The 19,726-nt window shown below is 40.0% G+C and overlaps 1 protein-coding gene across 1 annotated transcript in view; it reads right to left on the bottom strand.

Annotated features, from left to right (window-relative positions):
* MEIKIN (meiotic kinetochore factor) overlaps window positions 1–19,726 on the bottom strand; it is a 146,723-nt gene that overhangs the window by 4,376 nt on the left and 122,621 nt on the right. Inside the window, exon 12 of the mRNA XM_033181324.1 lies at window positions 7,007–7,133. Coding sequence (XP_033037215.1) covers window positions 7,007–7,133 — 127 coding nt within the window. The remainder of the gene's footprint in view (window positions 1–7,006; window positions 7,134–19,726) is intronic.

The following is a 19,726-nucleotide window of genomic DNA, read 5'->3' as shown; positions in this document are numbered from 1 at the left end:
GTTTCACCATGTTGGCTAGGCTGTTCTCGAACTCCTGACCTCAGGTGATCCGCCCACCTCAGTCTCCCAACGTGCTGGGATTACAGGCATGAGCCACCACGCCTGGCCAACTTCTCTTTTTTGAGACAGAGTCTCGCTCTGTTGCCCAGGCTGGAGTGCAGTGGTGCGATCTCGGCTCACTGCAAGCTCTGCCTCCCGGGTTCATGCCATTCTTCTGCCTCAGCCTCCCGGGTAGCTGGGACTACAGGCACCCGCCACCACGTCTGGCTAATTTTTTGTAGTTTTAGTAGAGAGGGTGTTTCACCGTGTTAGCCAGGATGGTCTTGATCTCCTGACCTCCTCGTGATCTACCCACCTCGGCCTCCCAAAGTGCTAGGATTACAGGCATGAGCCACCACGCCTGGCCCAGCCAACTTCTTCTTTTTTTTTTTTTTTGAGGCGGAGTCTCGCTCTGTCGCCCGGACTGGAGTGCAGTGGCCGGATCTCAGCTCACTGCAAGCTCCGCCTCCTGAGTTTACGCCATTCTCCTGCCTCAGCCTCCCTAGTAGCTGGGACTACAGGCGCCTGCCACCTCGCCCGGCTAGTTTTTGTATTTTTAGTAGAGACGGGGTTTCACCATGTTAGCCAGGATGGTCTCGATCTCCTGACCTCGTGATCCACCCGTCTCGGCCTCCCAAAGTGCTGGGATTACAGGCTTGAGCCACCGCGCCCGGCCAACTTCTTCTTAAAGTATAACAAATACACAGAAATGTACACATATGTACAGCTTGATAGGTTTTCACAAACACAACATACCTGTGTAAACAGCACTGAGATAACGAAACACAACATTACCGGCACCCTAGAATTCCCCCTTGTAATCTCTTCCAAGTAATGCCCCCACTCCAACAAGGGCATCCACTATTGTGATTTCCATTATAATTTAGTTTTGCCGGGTTTTATACTGTATGTGAATAACATTAAATATACTCTACTGGGTCTGGCACCCTTTGTTAAATGCATCATTATGTGTGTAATTGTGTATATAACGTAATATTTAACAGTTGCATATAACTTTATATTGTTGATTTTCACTGCTATATAGCACTCTAATGAATGAATATACCATAGTTTATCCATTTTGCTTAATGGGCATTTGGATAGTATCCAGCTTGAGGCTATCATGAACACTGATGCTATTAATATTCCAGTAAATATTTTTTGGTGACACATATATACATTACAGTTGGGTATATTCCTACAACTGAAATTGGTGGGTCTCCAAAGGCTTTCCACCTTTGTAATTTCCAGGGGTCAAGTAGTATAAGGGTCATCCCTATTAAGGTGAAGAATGAGGTATTGCATCTGGCACCTCCTATAACCAAAAGGGAGACACAATGCCTAGTCAGCTTTTTTGGATTTTGGAGTTAACATATTTTCTCATTTAGGTGTGCCACTTCAGCCCACTCACTAAGTGACCTAAAAAGCTGCTAGATTTGAAGGGAGGCCCAGAACAAAAGAATGATCGCAACAGGTCGAGGTTGCTGTGGAGCTGCTCTGACAGTTGTGCCAAATGATCCAGCAGACCAATGGTGCTTGAAGTGTTAGTGGCAGATAGAGACGCTGTTCAGAGCCTTTGGCAGGTCTCTGCAGGTGAATCTTTCTGATGGAGTCTTGCTCTGTCACCCAGGCTGGAGTGCAGTAGCCCGATCTCAGCTCACTGCAAGCTCCGTCTCCCAGGTTCACGCCATTCTCCCGCCTCAGCCTCCTGAGTAGCTAGGACTACAGGCACCCGCCACCATGCCTGGCTAATTTTTTTGTAGTTTTAGTAGAGACTGGGTTTCACCGTGTTAGCCAGGATGGTCCCGATCTCCTGACCTCGTGATCCGCCCATCTCAGCCTCCCAAAGTGCTGGGATTACAGGCTTGAGCCACCACACCTGGCTGATGTTTAACTATATTCTAGAGTGGTAGCCAATGATTTGGCTGTATGGTCAGGGACTTGGAAAGAACATTGTATTAGTCAGGGTTCTCTGAAGGACAGAACTAATAGGATATATATATAAAATAGGATATATATATAATATATATATATAAAGGGGAGTTTATTAAGGAGTATTAACTCACATGATCACGGAGGCCCACAATAGGCCATCGGCAAGCTGAGGAGCAAGGAAGCCAGTCCAAGTCCCAAAGCTGAAGAACTTGGAGTTCAGTGTTACAGGGCAGGAAGCATCCAGCATGAGAGAAAGATGTAGGCTGGGAGGCTAAGCCAGTCTAATCTTTTCACATTCTTCTGCCTGCTTTTTATTCAGGCATGCTGGCAGCTGAGTAAATAGATGGTGCCCACCAAACTGAGGGTGAGTCTGCCTCTCCCAGTCCACTGACTCAAATGTGAATCTCCTTTGGCAATACCCTCTCAGACACACCCAGGGCAATACTTTGCATCCTTTAATCCAATCAAGTTGATACTCAGTAATCCATCATAAGTGGACTGAAAAATTTGAGAGGAGGCATTGGACGGACCTTTTTTTTGAGACAGGATCTCACTCTATTGCTCAGGCTGAAGTGCAGTGGTGCGATTACAGCTTACTGCAGCCTCCACCTCCTCGGGCTCAGGTGATCCTCCCACCTCAGCCTCCCAAGTAGCTGGAACTACAGGAGTGCACCACCACACCTGGCTAATTTTTGTATTTTTTTGAAGAGATGGTTTCACAATATTGCCCAGGCTGGTTTCAAACTCTCGGGCTCAAGCGATCCACTTGCTTCAACCTCCGAAAGTGGTGGGATTACAGGCATGAGCTATCACACCCGGCCAGGACAGACCTCTCTCAATGGGAAAAAAAAAGAAAAGAAGAAGAAAAGAAAAGAAGGATGTATCCCATAAAATTCTCACCAAAGGTGGTCTTAGCAGAGGAGGATTTTAATAAGAAGAGAATATAGGATAATCAAGTCTGTGGAAACCAGTCAGTCTCTATTCCAGCCACATCTGTCAGAACAGGGCTGGGGAAAGAGGCTAATTGGTATCCTCTTTGCTCATGGCTCAGGAACAAAGTGGCCATTGTGGCAAGAATGAAGGTCATACATAGGCTCAGCAATATGGATTTCCACTATCCAAGGCCAACCTGGATGCCACTGCTGAGTGCCCAGTCAGCAGCAGACAACAACACTGACTCCCAAGTATGGCACTATTCCTCTGGGTGCTCAGTCAGCTTTGTAGTTGAGTACATTGAACTACTTCCATCATGGAAGGGGTAGCATTTTGTTCTTACTAGAACAGACATTCGATACAGATTTGCCTTCCCCATACAAAATTCTGCCAAAATTGCCATCCATGGTCTCACGGAATGCTTTACCCATTGTCATGATATTCCATACAACATTGCTTCTGATCAAGGAACTCACGTCACAGCAAAATAATTGCAGTATGAGTCACTGCTCCTGGAATTCATTGGCCTATGTTCCCTATCATGCTAAAGCAGCTGGCCTAATAGGATGATGGGATGGCCCTTTGAAGATTCAGTTATAGCACCAGCTAGGTGGCAACAACTTGCAGGTAGGGCAGAGATCTCCAGAGGGCTATATATATATATGCTCTGAATCAGCATCCAATAATGGTACTTTTTTCCCTCCATAGTCCGGAATCAAGTGGTAGAAACAAAAGTGGCACCATGCATTATTAACCCTGGTGATCCACTAGCAAAATTTATTCTTCCTGTTCTCATAATTTTATGCTCCACTGGCTTAGAGGTCTTAGTTCCAAAGGGAGAAATTCCTCTACCAGGAGACTAATTCCATTAAACTGGAAGTTAAGACTGCCCCCAGTCACTGTGCAGTCGACAGGCTAAGAAGGGACTTATGGTGTTGACTGGAGCGACTGGTCTGGACTACCAAGGGGAATCTGAACTTACTACTCCATAATGTGGTAAGGAAGAATATGTCTGGAATACAGGGGATCTCTTAGGGTATCTGTTAATTTTATCATACCCTATGATTAAGGTTAATGGAGAACTACAACAACCCAATCCAGGCAGGACTACCAATGGCCCAGACCCATCAGAGATAAAGTTTGTGTCACCCACCAGGTAAAGAACCATGACCATCTGAAGTGCTTGCTGAAGGCAGAAAGAATATGGCATGGGTAATGGAAGAAGGTGGTTATAAATACCTGTTACGATCACCTGATTAGTTAGACAAGTATCTTTGTTTTCTTCTCTCTCTTATTTCTTTATCATATAATGTGCAATGTATTAATAACAGTTAACTTTATATCACAGTTTTTAAGTTACAGGATAGCAAGAAGAAGGGTGAACATTGCCTGAAACTTTGTATCCTCTAATGGGGAAAGGGTTAGCACATTTTCAGTTTTATGCAGGATAGTTGTAGCATGTTAGGCAAAAGTATGACTTTATTATTGTCTTTATTTAGAGACTAAATATGGTTTAAGGAGATGCAAATGGATGCATAGTTGATAAGGAATGCGCTGTGATGGTTAGTTGTATATGACAACTTGCCTAGGATGTATTACACAATTATTCAGTTAAATACTAATCTAAGTGTTGCTGTGAAGGTATTTTGTAGAAGTGGCTAATATCTATAATAGACTTTATATAACCTTTAAGGAGATTATCCCTGATAATATAGGTGGGCCTCATTCAATCAGTTGAAAGGCCTTAAGAGCAAAACTGAAGTTTATCTGAACAAGAAGAAATCTATCTGTAGACTGCATCATCGGCTCCTGCCCAAGAGTTTCCAGCCTGCCATACAGTTTCAAACTTGCCCAGCTATACTTATACAGCTCCATAATTGTGTAAGTCAATTCCTTGTTTTATTCTCTCTGGAATGGTAATTAGCATACATTAGGCCTTATTCTATCCTCTATAACTTTCAACCTCTCTTTAATATTTTCCATATATATATATAATTGGCTCTTTTTCTTTGGTAGGATCCTGACAAATACAGGATCTTGCTATTTCCTACCACTATGCTGATGTTATCAGAGATAGAGATAGAAAGAAGTCAATTATGTGCTTTCTCCTTGAAAACTTCATAACGTAAGGAATATGAAATATGAAAAGTCAGCACCGTAAATTAGGTCGGGTAGCAATATAGTATTGTGATGGTCAATTTTAGATATCAGTTTGGCTGGAATAAGGGATACTCAGAAAGCTGGTAAGGCATTATTTCTGAGTAGATCTGTTTCTGTGAGGATGGTTCCAGAAGAGACTGGCATTTGAATCAGGGGACTGAATAAAGAAGATCTGCCCTCACCCAAAGTGGTCAGGTACCATTCAACTGGTTGAGGACCAGAATAGAAAAGGCAGAGGAAAGGCAGATTTACTGTCTCTTCTGGAGCGAGGACATCCATTTTCTCTTGCTCTTGGACCTTAGAACTCCAGGTTCCCTGGCCTATGGATTCTGGGAGTTGCATTGCAACTCCCCAAGTTCTAAGTCCCTTGGACTTGGACTTACTGATGCCACTGGCTTCTCTGGTTCTCCAGCTGGCACATGGCACGTCATGGAACTTTTCAGCCTCCATAACCATATTAGCCAATTTTCATTAAAAATCCCCCTCACTGGCTGGGCGCAGTGGTTCACACCTGTAATCCCAGCACTTTGGGAGGCTGAGGCGGGTGGATCACAAGGTCACGAGATCGAGACCATCCTGGCTAACACAGTGAAACCACATATCTACTGAAAATACAAAAAAAAAAAAAAAATTAGCCGGGCATGGTGGTGGGTGCCTGTAGTCCCAGCTACTTGGGAGGCTAAGGCTGGAGAATGGTGTGAACCCGGGAGGTGGAGCTTGCAGTGAGCTGAGATCGCGCCACTGCACTCCAGCCTGGGTGACACAGCAGGACACTGTCAAAAAAAAAAAAAAAAATCCCCTCTCATATATCTCTATCTCCTTTAGGTTCTGTTTTTCTGGAGAACCCTGACAAATACAATTATTAAGTATCAAATGAGTAGCACTGAATTGAGTATTCAAGGAACTTGCAAAAAAGAGAGATCTCTATAGACTTAGAGAATGCTCAGGGCAGGTACTGTGGAGGAAATAAGTACGAGAATTAAGAGTGGACATCTTGGTTGAATTGAAGCTGTATATATCTAACTAAATTTCAATTGCTTCATTGGCTGTTTATTCATAAAAATTCCAAAGTGCCACTGAGTAATTAGACGTTCTGGCTGAAGCATCGTGAGGGGAGATGTTAAGCCTTCTAAACTAAAAAAAAAAAAAAAGAAAACATAACAAACACTGCATTTGGAGTTTAGAAAGCTTAAAAGACTGAATTCCTCTCTACCACTTGGAAAAAGTATGATCTTGGACAAATTCCGTACTACTTTAAATCTCAGAGCCTTAATACGTAAAATGGGAATAACAGTACACATCTCATCTATTATAAAGTCATAATGAGAAATAAATGAAATATAAGGTTCTTAGCACAGTGCCTTTCACAGAGGAAGTAATCAACCAATATGAGGTGAATGCAAAAACATCTCCACATCTCTAAAGAGAATGCTACCAAAATTGAAACCAAAACAATACTAAATTTCACATAATTATAAGAGGAAGTATCCTGGATAAATAGATTTTACATCAGTGTCATATGCTAATTTTTCAAAAGATAAAGTATCTGTCTTTAAAAAAATTATTTTACTCTGGTTCTGGTTCTGAAATCTGACCAGCCTTTTTTTTTTTTTTTTTCTTTTTTTTTTTAATGAAGAGACAGACAGTGTCTCCCTCTGTCACTCAGGCTGTAGTACAGTGACCTGATGATAGCTCACCATAACCTTGAACTCCTAGGCTCAACTGATCCTCCTGCCTCAGCTATCCAAAGTGCTAGGATTATAGGCATGAGCCACTGAGTCCACCCTTGACCAGGCTTTTATAACTTTACCATTTCCACTTTGTACAAGAACTCTTAGAATACAATTTATATCTGAATTTCCTGTGTACATAAGGCATTTTTAATGAAAAAAAGTTTTCTATCATCCAAAAAGTATGCTCTGCATTCATACTACAGTACCTTGAGGGATATCCTTAGGAAGAGAATATTTCTTCTTCTTTACAATAACACCTTTATTTTTCACTTGTCTAGCTCCTCCTGGTGATGCTCTAATAATACAACATATTTCTGATGCATTTGCAGGAAACTGGAAAAGAAAAAAAGCAGATATTACATAATTCCTCCAAATATTACATTTGTATGTTGCTTTATTTCAGATGCAACTAGTCTTAATATCTGTATTTCTTAGATATAATAATAGCAAGCATTTATTAAATGCTTACTCCACTCCTAACAGTAATTGGTTTTAAAACACATGTTCATTTAATATTCACAAAACCAAGCAAGGCAGATTATATTATCTCCATTTTATAAATGAGAAAACAGTTTCGGAGAGATTGACTTACTTAAGGATAGGGAGCAAGTAATGGTAGAGTTGAGATTCAAGCATGCTGAAGTAGGAGAGAAAGTTTGCATGATTTATTGAGTTAAAACACAAATTTAAATTTAACTGAGTTAAACACTAAATTCCTTAATTTTTTACCTCAGGTAATTCTGACAATTTCCCATCAGGCAGATAGTCTCTGGAATAAAAAAATACCGGCTGGGCACGGTGGCTCATGCCTGTAATTCCAATACTTTGGGAGACCAATGCAGGAGGATTCCTTGAGGCAGAGGCAGAGGCTGAAGTGGAGGCAGAGGGGGAGGGGGAGGGAGAGGGAGTGGGAAGGGGGAAAGAAAGGAAAGAAATGCTATATCTTTCAGAAGTGACATATCTTGTTTTTTAGAATTCAGAAGCAGAGATGTATTTATCCAGGGCTTCTGTTATTTTAAATAAAGCCTATATAGAAACTTATGTAATTTTCTTTTTTTTCTTTTTTTTTGAGACAGGGTCTCTTTCTTTTGCCCAGGCTGGAGTGCAGTGGCGTGATCTCGGCTTAAAGCAACCTCTGCCTCCCAAGTTAAGTGATTTTCGTACCTCAGACTCCAAGTAGCTGAAACTACAGGCATGCGCCACTACATCTGGCTAATTTTTTTTGTTTTTAGTAGAGATGGCATTTCACCATGTTGGCCAGGCTGGTCTCTAATTTCTGACCTCAGGCGATCTGCCCGCCTCGGCCTCCCAAAGTGCTGGGATTACAGAGTGAACCACCGTGCCCGACCAGAAACTTCTTATGTAAATTAAAAAATATATTTTTTAAGTTTTGTAAGTACATAGTAGGTATATATTTATGCAGTACATGATATGTTTTGGTACAGACATGCAATGCATAATAATCACATCTATGGAAAATCGGGTATCCATCCCCTCAAGCATTTATCCTTTGCATTATAAACAATCCAATTCGTTATTTTTAAATGTACAATTTTAAATACCAGACTTTTATAATTTTACCATTTCCACTTTGTGCAAGAACTCAGAATATAATTCATAACTGAATTTCCTGTGTACCTAAGGCAGTTTCCTATAGGGCCAGCAAATACTAGGTCTTATTCATTCTTTCTGTTGTTTTGTACCCATTAACCATCCCCACCTACCCCCACCAATCCCCACCCCCAGCACCCAGCTATCCTTCCCAGTGTCTGGTAACCATCCTTCTATTCTCTATCTCCATGAGTTCAATTGTTTTGATTTTTAGATCCCACAAATAAGTGAGAACAAATGATGTTTGTCTTTCTGTGCATGGCTTATTTCCCTTAACATAATGACCCCAGTTCCATCTATGTTGCTGCAAATGACAGGATCTCATTCCTTTTCATGGCTGAATAGTACTCCATTGTGTATAAGTATCACATTTTGTTTATCCATTCATCTGTTGATGGACACTTAGGTTGCTTTCAAATCTTGGCTATCGTGAACAGTGCTGCAACAAACATGGGAGTGCAGATATCTCTCCGATATACTGGTTTCCTTTCTTTTGGGTATATACCCAGCAGTGGGATTGCTGGATTGGTAGCTCTGTTTTTTTTGTTTGTTTGTTTGTTTTCCCGAGATAGTGTTTCACTCTGTTGCCCAGGCTGGAGTGCAGTGGCGTGATCTTGGTTCACTGCAAACTCTACCTACCAGGTTCAAGCAATTCTCCTGCCTCAGCCTACCAAGCAGCTGGGATTACAGATGCGCACCACCATGCTTGCTAATTTTTGTAGTTTCAGTACAGACTGGGTTTCACTATGTTGGCCAGGCTGGTCTCGAACTCCTGACCTCGTGATCTGCCCACCTTGACCTCCCAAAATGCTGGGATTACAGGCATGAGTCACTGTGCCTAGCCTATTTTTAGTTTTTTTGAGGAACCTCCAAACAGTTCTCCATAGAGGTTGTACTAATTAACATTCCCACCAACAGTTTATAAGGGTTCCCCTTCTCCACATCCTCACTAGCAACTGTTATTGCCTGAGTTTTGGATAAAAGCCATTTTAACTGGGATGACATAATATCTTACTGTACTTTTGATTTGCATTTCTCTGATGATCAGTGATGTTGAACACTTTTTCATATGCCTTTTTATAATTTGTATGTCTCCTTTTGAGAAACGTCTTTTCAAATCTTTTCCCCATTTTTGAATCAGATTATTAGATTTTTTTCCTACAGAGATATTTGAGCCCCTTTTCCCTACAGAATTGTTTGAGCTCCTGGTTATTAATCCCTTGCCAGATGGGTAGTTTGCAAATATTTTCTCCCATTCTGTGGGTTGTCTCTTCACATTGTTGATTGTTTCCTTTGTTGTGCAGAAGCATTTTAACATGATGTGATCCTATTTGTCTATTTTTGCTTTGGTTGCCTGTGCTAATGGGGTATTATTCAATAAATATTTCCCAATGTCCTAGAGTGTTTCCTCAATGTTTCCTTGTAGTAGTGTCATAGTTTGAGGTCTTAAGGTATTTAATCCACTTTAATTTTTCTATAAGGTAACAGGTAAGGATCAACTTTCATTCTTCTGCATGTGAATATTCAGTTTTCCCAGTATAATTTACTGAAAAGACTGTCTTTCCCCAATGTATGTCCTTGCTACTATTATGGAAAATGAGCTCGCTTTAGATGTACAGATTTCTCTCTGGGTTCCCTATTTGGTTCCATTAGTCTGTGTGTCTCTTTTTATGCCAGTACCATGTTGTTTTCATAGCTCTGTAGTATAACTTGAAGTAATATCATTCTTCCAGTTTTGTTCTTTTTGCTCAGGATAGCTCTATTAGTCCGTTCTCACACTGCTATGAAAAAAATACCCCAAATTAGGTAATTTATTAAGGAAGGAGGTTTAATTGACTCACAGTTCTACATGGCTGGGATAGCCTCAGGAAAGTTACAATCATGGTGAAAGGCACACCTCTTTACAGGATGGCAGAAGACAGAATAAGTGCCAAGTGAAGGGGAAGCCCCTTATAAAACCATTGGATCTTGTGAAAACTCACTATCATGAGAACAGCATGAGGGAAACTGCCCCCATGATTCAATTACCTCCACCTGGTCCCACCTTTGACACATGGGGATTACTACAATTCAAGGTGAGATTTGCGTGGGAACACAGAGACCAACTGTATCAATAGCTTTGGCTATTCTGGATCTTTTGTGACTGCATGTAAGTTTTAGAATTGTTTTTCCTGTTTCTGTGAAGAATGTCATTGGTATTTTCATAGAAATTCCATTAAATTTGTACATTGCATTGAGTAGTATGGATATTTTTGTGATATTGACTCTTCCAATCTATGAACATGAAATATATTTCCATTTTTTTGGTGTCCTCTTCAATTTCCTTCATGTTTTATTCATTGTACAAATCTTTCACTTTTTTGGTTAAGTAAATTCCTAGGTATTTATTTTACCTATGGCTATTGTAAAAGGGATTACTTTTTAAATTTCTTTTTCAGATTGTTCACTGTTGGCATATAGAAATGCTACTGATTTTGGTATGTTGATTTTGTATCTTGAAACTTTCCTGAATTTATTTATCAGTTCTAATAACTTTTTGGTGGAATCTTTAGGTTTTTTCAAGTATAAGATCATATTATCTGCAAACAAAGATAACTTCTTCCTTTCCAATTCAGATGCCCTTTATTTCTTTCTCTTGTCTGACTCCTCTAGCTAGGACTTCCAATACTATGTTGAATAACTGGTGAAAGTGAGCATCCTTGTCTTGTTCCAGGTTTTAAAAAAAAATAGGCTTTCAGTTTTTTCTCATTCAGTATGATACTAGCTGTGCGTCTATTATGTATGGCTTTTATTATGTTTGACAGAGCAGAAGCACCGTCATCTCAGACAAATACCGCCACTTTAAGTTTCAGCTCCCTTTCTAGCCTCATGCATTTCAAGGAAATCATTTCTCTTCTACCTATAAGCAGTCAGAAAGAGCAGACAGTAAAACACAGATAAGACAGCTCCCACACAGAGGGAGATGGGGGGAAGTCTCTTGGGTAACTGCCAAACTTCACCCTCATACAATGGGCCCCAGTAAAACAGTGGGCCTTAATAGGCACATTCCTTTCCCTGCAGGTGCACTAAGATAGGGAAGCTAAAAGCAGACTGGGGCATTGGTAGTGGGAAGTTATGCCTGCAGCTGCAGAAAGATGTATGGGAACACACACACAACTCTCCCTCCCAGATAAGCACAACAGACCAGGCATGGTGGCTCATGCCTGTTATCCCAGCACTTTGAGAGGCCAAGATGGGAGGATCAGTTGACGTCAGGAGTTCAAGACCAGCCTAGCCAACATGGTGAAACCCCAACTCTACCAAAAATACAAAAATTAGCCAGGCATGGTGGTGCATGCCTGTAATCCCAGCTACTCTGGAGGCTGAGGCAAGAGAATTTCTTGAACCCCTGAGGTGGAGGTTCACGTCCAGCCTGGGTGACAGAGCTAAAAGCTAGACTCCATCAAAAAAAAAAAAAAAAGCACAACAGAGAGACACAGAAGCAATCCAAGCTTCTAATAAACTCTCCCACTCTGAATCCTTAAAAACTCTTAGTCTATAAGACAGTGTGCCTCTGACCTAACTCGGCCAGAAGGCTCCTCTCAGGTTTGTTTTCTCTAAGACAAACCTGCCTTGACTGGAAAGCTACCTTTCTTGTTTCTTTCCTTTCTTTAATTCTTACAATGTTGAGATATGTTCCTTCTATGCCCAGTTTTTTGAGTGTTTTTATCATGAAGGGGTATTAAACTTTATCACATGCTTTTCAGCATCAATTGATCATATGGATTTTGTCCTTCATTCTATTGACACAAAGTATCATGTTGATTGATTTGCATATGCTTAACCATCCTTGCATCCCTGGGATAAAACCTACTTTGTCATGGTAAATGGTTTTTATTTATTTATTTATTTATTTATTTATTTTTTGAGATGGAGTCTCACTCTGTCACCCAGGCTGGAGTACAGTGGTGTGTTCTCAGCTCACTGCAACCTCTGCCTCCCAGGTTCAAGTGACTCCCCTGCCTCAGCCTCCTGAGTAGCTGGGATTACAGGTGTGCACCACCATGCCTGGCTAATTTTTTTGTATTTTTAGTAGAGACAGGGTTTCAGCATGTTGGCCAGGCTGGTCTCCAACTCCTGACCTCAGGTGATCTGCCTGCCTCAGCCTCCCAAAAGTGCTGGGATTACAGACGTGAACCACTGTGCCTGGCTGATAAATGATCTTTTAAATGTATTGTTGAATTTGTTTTGCTACTATTTTGTTGAGGATTTTTCCATCAATATTCATCAGAGACATTGGCCTATAATTTTCTTTTTTTGAGGTGTCTTTCTCTAGTTTTGGTATCAGGGTAATTCTGGTCTCATAGAATGAATTTGGAAGTATTCCCTCCTCCATTTTTCAGAACAGTTTGAGTAGGACTGGTATTAGTTCTTCTTCAAATGTTTGGTAGAATTCAGCAGCAAAGCCATGAGGTCCTGGGCTTTTCTTTACTGGGAGACTATTATGGCTTCAATCACATTACTTGCTATTGGTCTATACAGGTTTCTGATTGATGGTTCAATCTTTGTAGGTTCTCTGTGTCTCAGAATTTCTCCATTTCTTTTAAATTTTCCAAATTATTGGCATATAGTTGCTCATAGTGGCCACTAATGATCCTTTGAATTTCTGTAGTATTCATTGTAATGTTCCTTCTTCATCTCTGATTTTATTTACTTGAGTCTTCTTTTTTTCTTAGTCTGGCTAATGGTTTGTCAATTTTGTTTATCTTTTCAAAATACCAACTTTTTGTTTTTTTGATCTTTTGTATGTTTCTTCAAATTCATTTATTTCTGTGCTGATCTTTATTATTTCTTTTCTTTTACTAATTTTGGGTTTGCTTTGCTCCTGCTTTTTCTAGTTCTTTAAGATGTGTCGTTAAGTTGCTTATTTGAAGGTTTTCCTCTTTTCTGATGTAGGTACTTACAGCTCTAAATTTCCATTAGTACTGCTTTTGCTGTATCCCATAGGTCTTGGAATGTTGTGTCTCCATTATTATTTGTTTCAACAATATTTTCAACTTCCTTCGTAATTTGTCATTGACCACTTGTCATTCAGGAGCATACTGTTTAAATGCCAGGTGTTTGTATAATTTCCAAAATTCCTCATTATTGATTTGAAGTTCTACTCCATTGTGGTCAGGATAGATGCTTGATATTGTTTCAATTTTTTGAGTGTTTTAAGACTCATTTTGTGACCCAATACATGGCCTGTCCTTTGAGAATGATTCATGCACTGAGGAGAAAAATGTGTATGCTGAAGCCACTGGATAAAATGTTCTATAAATATATATTAGGTCCATTTGTTCTACAGTGCAGATTAAGTCTGATGTTTCTTTGTTGATTTTCTGTCTGGGAGATCTGTCCAATGCTGAAAATGTGCTCTTTAAGTTTCTAGCTGTTGTTATATTGAGTTCTGCCTTTTTTTTTTTTTTTGTGAGACAGGATTTACTCTTTTGCCCAGGGTAGAATGCAGTGATCCAAACACAGCTCACTGCAGCCTCAACCTCCTGGAATCAAGCAGTCCTTTCACTTCAGCCTCATGTATAGCTGGTACCAACATGCCTGGCTTTTTTGTTTTTTGTTTTTTGTTTTTTGGAGACATGGGGTCTCACTTTGTTACCCAGGCTGGTCTCAAACTCCTGGGCTCAAGTGATCCTCCCACTTTGGCCTCCCAAAGTGCTGGGACTACAGGCATGAGCCACCACACCCAGCCTCTCTCTTTAGCTCTAGTAATATTTGCTTTATATATCTGGGTGCTCCAGTGTTAGGTGCATATGTATTCACAATATGCTCTTACTGAACTGACCCCTTTATCTGTATGTAATAACCTGCTTTGTCTTTTCTTACAGCTTTTGCCTTTAAATCTGTTTTGTCTATGTATAGCTACTGCTCTTTTTTTTGGTTTCTATTGGGATAAAATATCTTTTTCCATCCCTTTATTTTCAGTTTGTATCTTTATAGCTGAAGTGTGCTTCTTGTAGGCAACAGATAATTTGGTCTTTTCTTTTTTTTTTTTTAATCCATTCAGCCACTCTATGTCTTTTCATTGGAGAGTTTAGTCCATTTGCATTCAATGTTGTTATTGATAGTTAGGCACCTACTGCTGCCATTTTATTATTTGTTTTCTGGTTGACTAACGGTCTTCTCTTTCTTTTTCCCTTCCTTCCTGTCTTCCTTTTAGTGAAGATGATTTGCTCTTGCAGTACACTTCAATTTCTTGCTTTTTATGTTTTGTGTATCCGTTGTATGGTTTTTGATTTGAGGTTACCATGAGGCTTGCAAATATTATAACTATTTTAAACTGATGACAATACTGATTTCATAAACATGCAAAAATAATATTAAAACTCTATAACTTTGTCCCCTTGCTTTTTAACTTTTTGTATTTTCTCTTTATGTCTTATTGTACTGTCTATGTCTTGAAAAGTTGTAGTTATGATTTACTGGTTCACTGTTTATTCTCCTTAAGTCAAGAGAAGTTTATATGCTGTGATAACAATGTTATACTATTCTGTTTTTCTCTGTGCTTACTATTACCAGTGAGTTTTCTACCTTTAAATGATTTCTTATTGTTTATTAACATCCTTTTCTTTCAGAATGAAGAAATCCCTTTAGCATTTTCTGTAGGACAAATCCGGTGTTGATGAAATCCCTCAGCTTTTGTTTGTCTATGGAGATCTCTATTTCTCCTTCATGCTTAAAGGATTTTTTGGACAGATATACTATTCGAGAGTAAAAGTTGTTTTCCTTCAGCACTTTAAATATGTCATGCCACTCTCTCCTGGCCTGTAAGGTTTCTACTGTAAAGTCTGCTGCTGGATGTATTAGAGCTTCATTTTATGTTGTTTCTTTTTTTTTTCCTTGCTGCTTTTAGGATCTTTACTATATCCTTGACCTTTCAGAGTTTGATTATTAAATGCCTTGAGGTAGTCTTCGGATTAAATCTGCTTGGTGTTCTACGAACTTCTTGTCCTTGGATATTGATATCTTTCTCTATGACTAGAAGTTCTCTGTTATTATCCCTTTAAATAAACTTTCTATCCCTATCTCTTTCTCTACCTCCTCTTTAAGACCAGTAACTCTTAGGTTTGCCCTTTTGAGGCTATTTTCTAGATTTCATAGGTGTGCTTCATTTTTTATTCTTTCTTCTTTTGTCTCCTCTTTGTCTTTTCAAATAGCCAGTCTTAAGCTCACTAATTCTTTCTTCTGCTTGATCAGTTCTGCTGTTAAGAGACTCTGATGAAATTCTTAAGTATGCCAAATTGCAGTTTTCAACTCCAGGATTTCTGCTTGATTCTTTTTAAGTATTTGAATGCCTTTGTCTAATTTACCTGATTTCTAAATTCTAAATTCTAAATTCCTTCTCTATGTTATCTTGAATTTCTTTGAATTTCCTCAAAACAACTATTTTGAATCCTCCGTCTGAAAGGTGATATATCTCTGTTCTCCTGGATTGGTCCCTGGTGTCTTATTTAGTTCTGGTGAGGTCATGTTCTCCTGGATGATGCTGGTGTTTATAGATGTTCATCAATGTATGGGCATTCAAGAATTAGGTATTTATTGTAGTCTTTACAGTCTGGATTTGTTTATGCCTGTGCTTCTTGGGAAGGTTTCTTAGATATTCAAGGGACTTGGGCCCCAAGTAACACTGGTTTTTGCAGACTTGTAGCAGTACCACCTTGGTAGTGTTGGACAAGACTTGTAGCAGCACCACCTTGGTAGTATTGGACAAGATCTGGAAAAATTATCTGGATTCCTAGGCAGAGACCCTTACTTTCTCCTAAACAAATGGAGTCTCTATCTCTCTTTGCTGAGCCACCTGGAACTGAGGGTATGATGATGCAAGCACCCCTGTGACCACCACCAATGGGACTAAGCTGGGTCAGACCTGAAGCCAGCACAGCATTAGACCTTGCCCATGGCCTTTTCCTTCAGCGTGGTAAGTTCCCTCAGGCCCCAGGCTCTCAAGGATGAACAAGCAACCAAAAACTATCAAGAATAAAATTCAGGTCAGGTGCGGTGGCTCGCACTTGTAATCCCAGCACTTTGGGAGGACAAGGTGGGAGGATCACTTGAGGCCAGGAATTCAAGACCAACCTAGGCAGCATAGTGAGACCTGACTCTAAAAAAAAAATTAGAAAACTTAGCCAGGTGTGGTGGTCCACACCTGCAGCCATAGCTACTCAGGAGGCTGAGAGAGGAGAATCACTTGAGTCCAAGAGTTGAAGGTTACTGTGAGATATAATACCACTACTGCACTCCAGCCTAGGTAACAGAGAGACATCCTGTCTCAAAACAAAACAAAACAAAAAAACAAAACAATAACCAGGAACGGAAAGAAGATTTGAAAAAAAAACAACCAGAATTTCTTGAAATGAAAAAGTTTTTGAAATAAAAAATTCAGTGAAAGGCTTAAGAAGCAGAGTAGATAGATAGATAGAGAGTTACTAAAGAAATTGTCCAGACTATAACAAAGAAATGAACAATATTGAACAAAGGTTGAACAATATGGAGGATAGAATGAAGCCTAACATATAATTACCATTCCAGAGAGAATATAATAAATAATAGCTGAAAATTTTCCCAAATTGATGAAAGACATAAATCCACAGATTTAGGAAGCCCAATCCCAAGAAAAATCAGAATTTACAAAGAACAGCAAACAAAATTAATAATCAAGCCAGGTGCAGTGGCTTACACCTGTAATCCCAGTACTTTGAGAGGCTGAGGTGAGAGGATCGCTTGAGTCCAGGAGTTCAAAACCAACCTGGGTAATATAGGAAGACCTCATTTTACTAAAAAAAAAAAAAAAAGCTGGGCATGGTGGCATGCATCTGTAGTCCCAACTACCCAAGAGGCTAAGGTGGGAGGATCACTTGAACCCAGGAGGTCAAGGATACAGTGAGCCATGATCTTACCACTGTACTCCAGTCTGGGTCACAGAGTGAGACCCTGTCTTAAAAAATCATCATCATCCATGTCCCTACAAAGGGACATGGATGCAGCTGGAAACCATCATTCTTAGCAAACTATCACAAGAAGAGAAAACCAAACACCGCATGTTCTCACTTATAGGTGGGAACTGAACAATGAGATCACTTGGACTCGGGACGGGGAACATCACACACTGGGGCCTATCAGGGGGAGGGGGGAGGAGGGAGGGATTGCATTGGGGAGTTATACATGATATAAATGTTATGCACATGTACCCTAGAACTTAAAGTATAATAAAAAAAATTAAAAAATAAAAAAATAAAAAAAATCATCATCATCATCATCATCATCATCCACTTATGTACACATTCCAGTAAAATTATAGCACACCCCAAACAAAGAGACCTTAACAAAATCCAGAAACAAAAGATATATGTGTCAGGCCCCAAGACCACCCTCAGGCTTGGTGATTTGCTAAGACTCATAGGATTCAGAAAAGCTGTTTTACTCAGGGTTACAGTTTATTACAGCAAAAGGATACAGATTAAAATTGGCAAAGGGAAAAGACATAGGGCCAAGACAAGGAGCAGTTGTCCTCCAGTGGAGTCACATGGTCAGCACTTAATTCTCCCATGTACAAAAGGGAAGCTCAGTGAGCCTTGAGGTCAGGGTTTCTATTTGGGGTCAGTCACACAGGCATGTAGTTCCTTCATGACAGACCTCAGCTACTCAGCCCCCAGAGGTCAAACAGACACAGAGTGGACCAAAACCTTAGGCATCAAAAACAAGTATTTACCATAAACCACATTGTTTGCATCAACTACCTGGCAAGGCCCAAGACTTCAGGCATACAGACATTCCTAAGAAGCAGAACACTCCAAGGACTCAGAGGTTATCTCCCAGGAGCCTGGCCACAGGAGAGTCCTAAGGACCTTGGGAATGTGCAAGCCTGCTGAGTTAACCCTTCCCTGCATATACTTTACAAGGCAATGACAATTATACTATTAGGACAACTGTAACTGCCACATGTAAGTCAAAAGACAGTGAAATGACAACATCAAAGATCAGAGAGAAAATGACTGTCAACTTAGAAATGTGTACTAAGAAAAACTATCTTTCAAGAATAAAGACAAATTAAAGGCATTTTTTTAAACCTAACATAATCTACCACCAAAGACCTTCACTAAATAAACTAATCTAAATGGTGAATTTTTCATGTTTTCTTTTTTTTACTAGAGATGGGGTCTCGCTATGTTGCTCAGGCTGGTCTTGGACTCCTGGGTTCAAGAGGTCCTCCCCCTTGGCCTCCCAAAGCGCTGGGATTGCAGGCATGAGTCACTGTGCCTGGCCTAAATGGTGAATTTCAAAATAAAGAAAAATGACCTGAGATGACTGTCCTAAGAGGCAAGAATAAAAGGTAAGTAAATTTAAATATATGTAATATAAACAAACATTGTCTAAATAATAGCAATAATGCTGATTATTATAATTCGGGATTAAAGAAAAGACAACCAAAATACTGTAAAACAAAAATATATGTTGGGAGTGGATGATTGAACTTTAAAGTATTGTAAATTCCTTATATTTTTCGCCAACAAAGTTGAGTTATTGTTTGATTTTTAGACATTACTAACTTAAATATGCCATGTAAAATTTCAAGAGTAGGCATGATTGATAGGCTTTGTGTCCCACCCAAATCTCATCTTGAATTATAATCTAAATTATAATCCCATGTTGGAGAAGGGACCTAGTAAGAGGTGATTGGATTCTGGAGGTAGTTTCCCCCATGCTGTTCTTGTGACAGTGAGTGAGTTCTCATGAGATTTGGTTGATAGGTGTCTGGCACTTCCCCTGCGCTCTCTTTTTCCTGCCACCTTGTGAAGAAGGTACCTGATTCCCGTTCGCCTTCTACCATGATTGTAAGTTTACTAAGGCCTCCCCAGCCATGCAGAACAGTGAGTCAATTAAACCTCTTTCCTTTATAAATTACCTGGTCTCAGGTATTATCCTTATAGCAGTGTGAGAATGGACTAATACAATGCTAAGAAACAAAATAGAAAGTATGTTTCAAACCAGTAGGGGAAAGAAGTGAAATGGAAAAAGTTAAATTTTATTTTTAATTTTTAAGAGTTTCACTGTGTTGCCCAGGCTAGAATGACACAATCATAGCTTACTGCAGCCTCAAACTCCTGGGCTCAAGTGATCCTCCCATCTCAGCCTTCTGAGTAGCTAGGACTATAGGCATGTGCCACAATGCCTGGCTAATTATTTTTTCTTTTGTAGAGACAGGGTCTCTCTATGTTGAACAGGCTGGTTTTGAACTCCTGGCCTCGAGCAATCCTCCAGTTTTAGCCTCCCAAAGT

The sequence above is a fragment of the Trachypithecus francoisi genome, unplaced genomic scaffold (assembly GCF_009764315.1).
Source record: "Trachypithecus francoisi isolate TF-2019V2 unplaced genomic scaffold, Tfra_2.0 Lachesis_group2, whole genome shotgun sequence".
Classification (NCBI taxonomy): domain Eukaryota; kingdom Metazoa; phylum Chordata; class Mammalia; order Primates; family Cercopithecidae; genus Trachypithecus; species Trachypithecus francoisi.
Note: the sequence above shows the minus strand (reverse complement) of the source record. Positions and strands in the feature narration are given on the sequence as shown.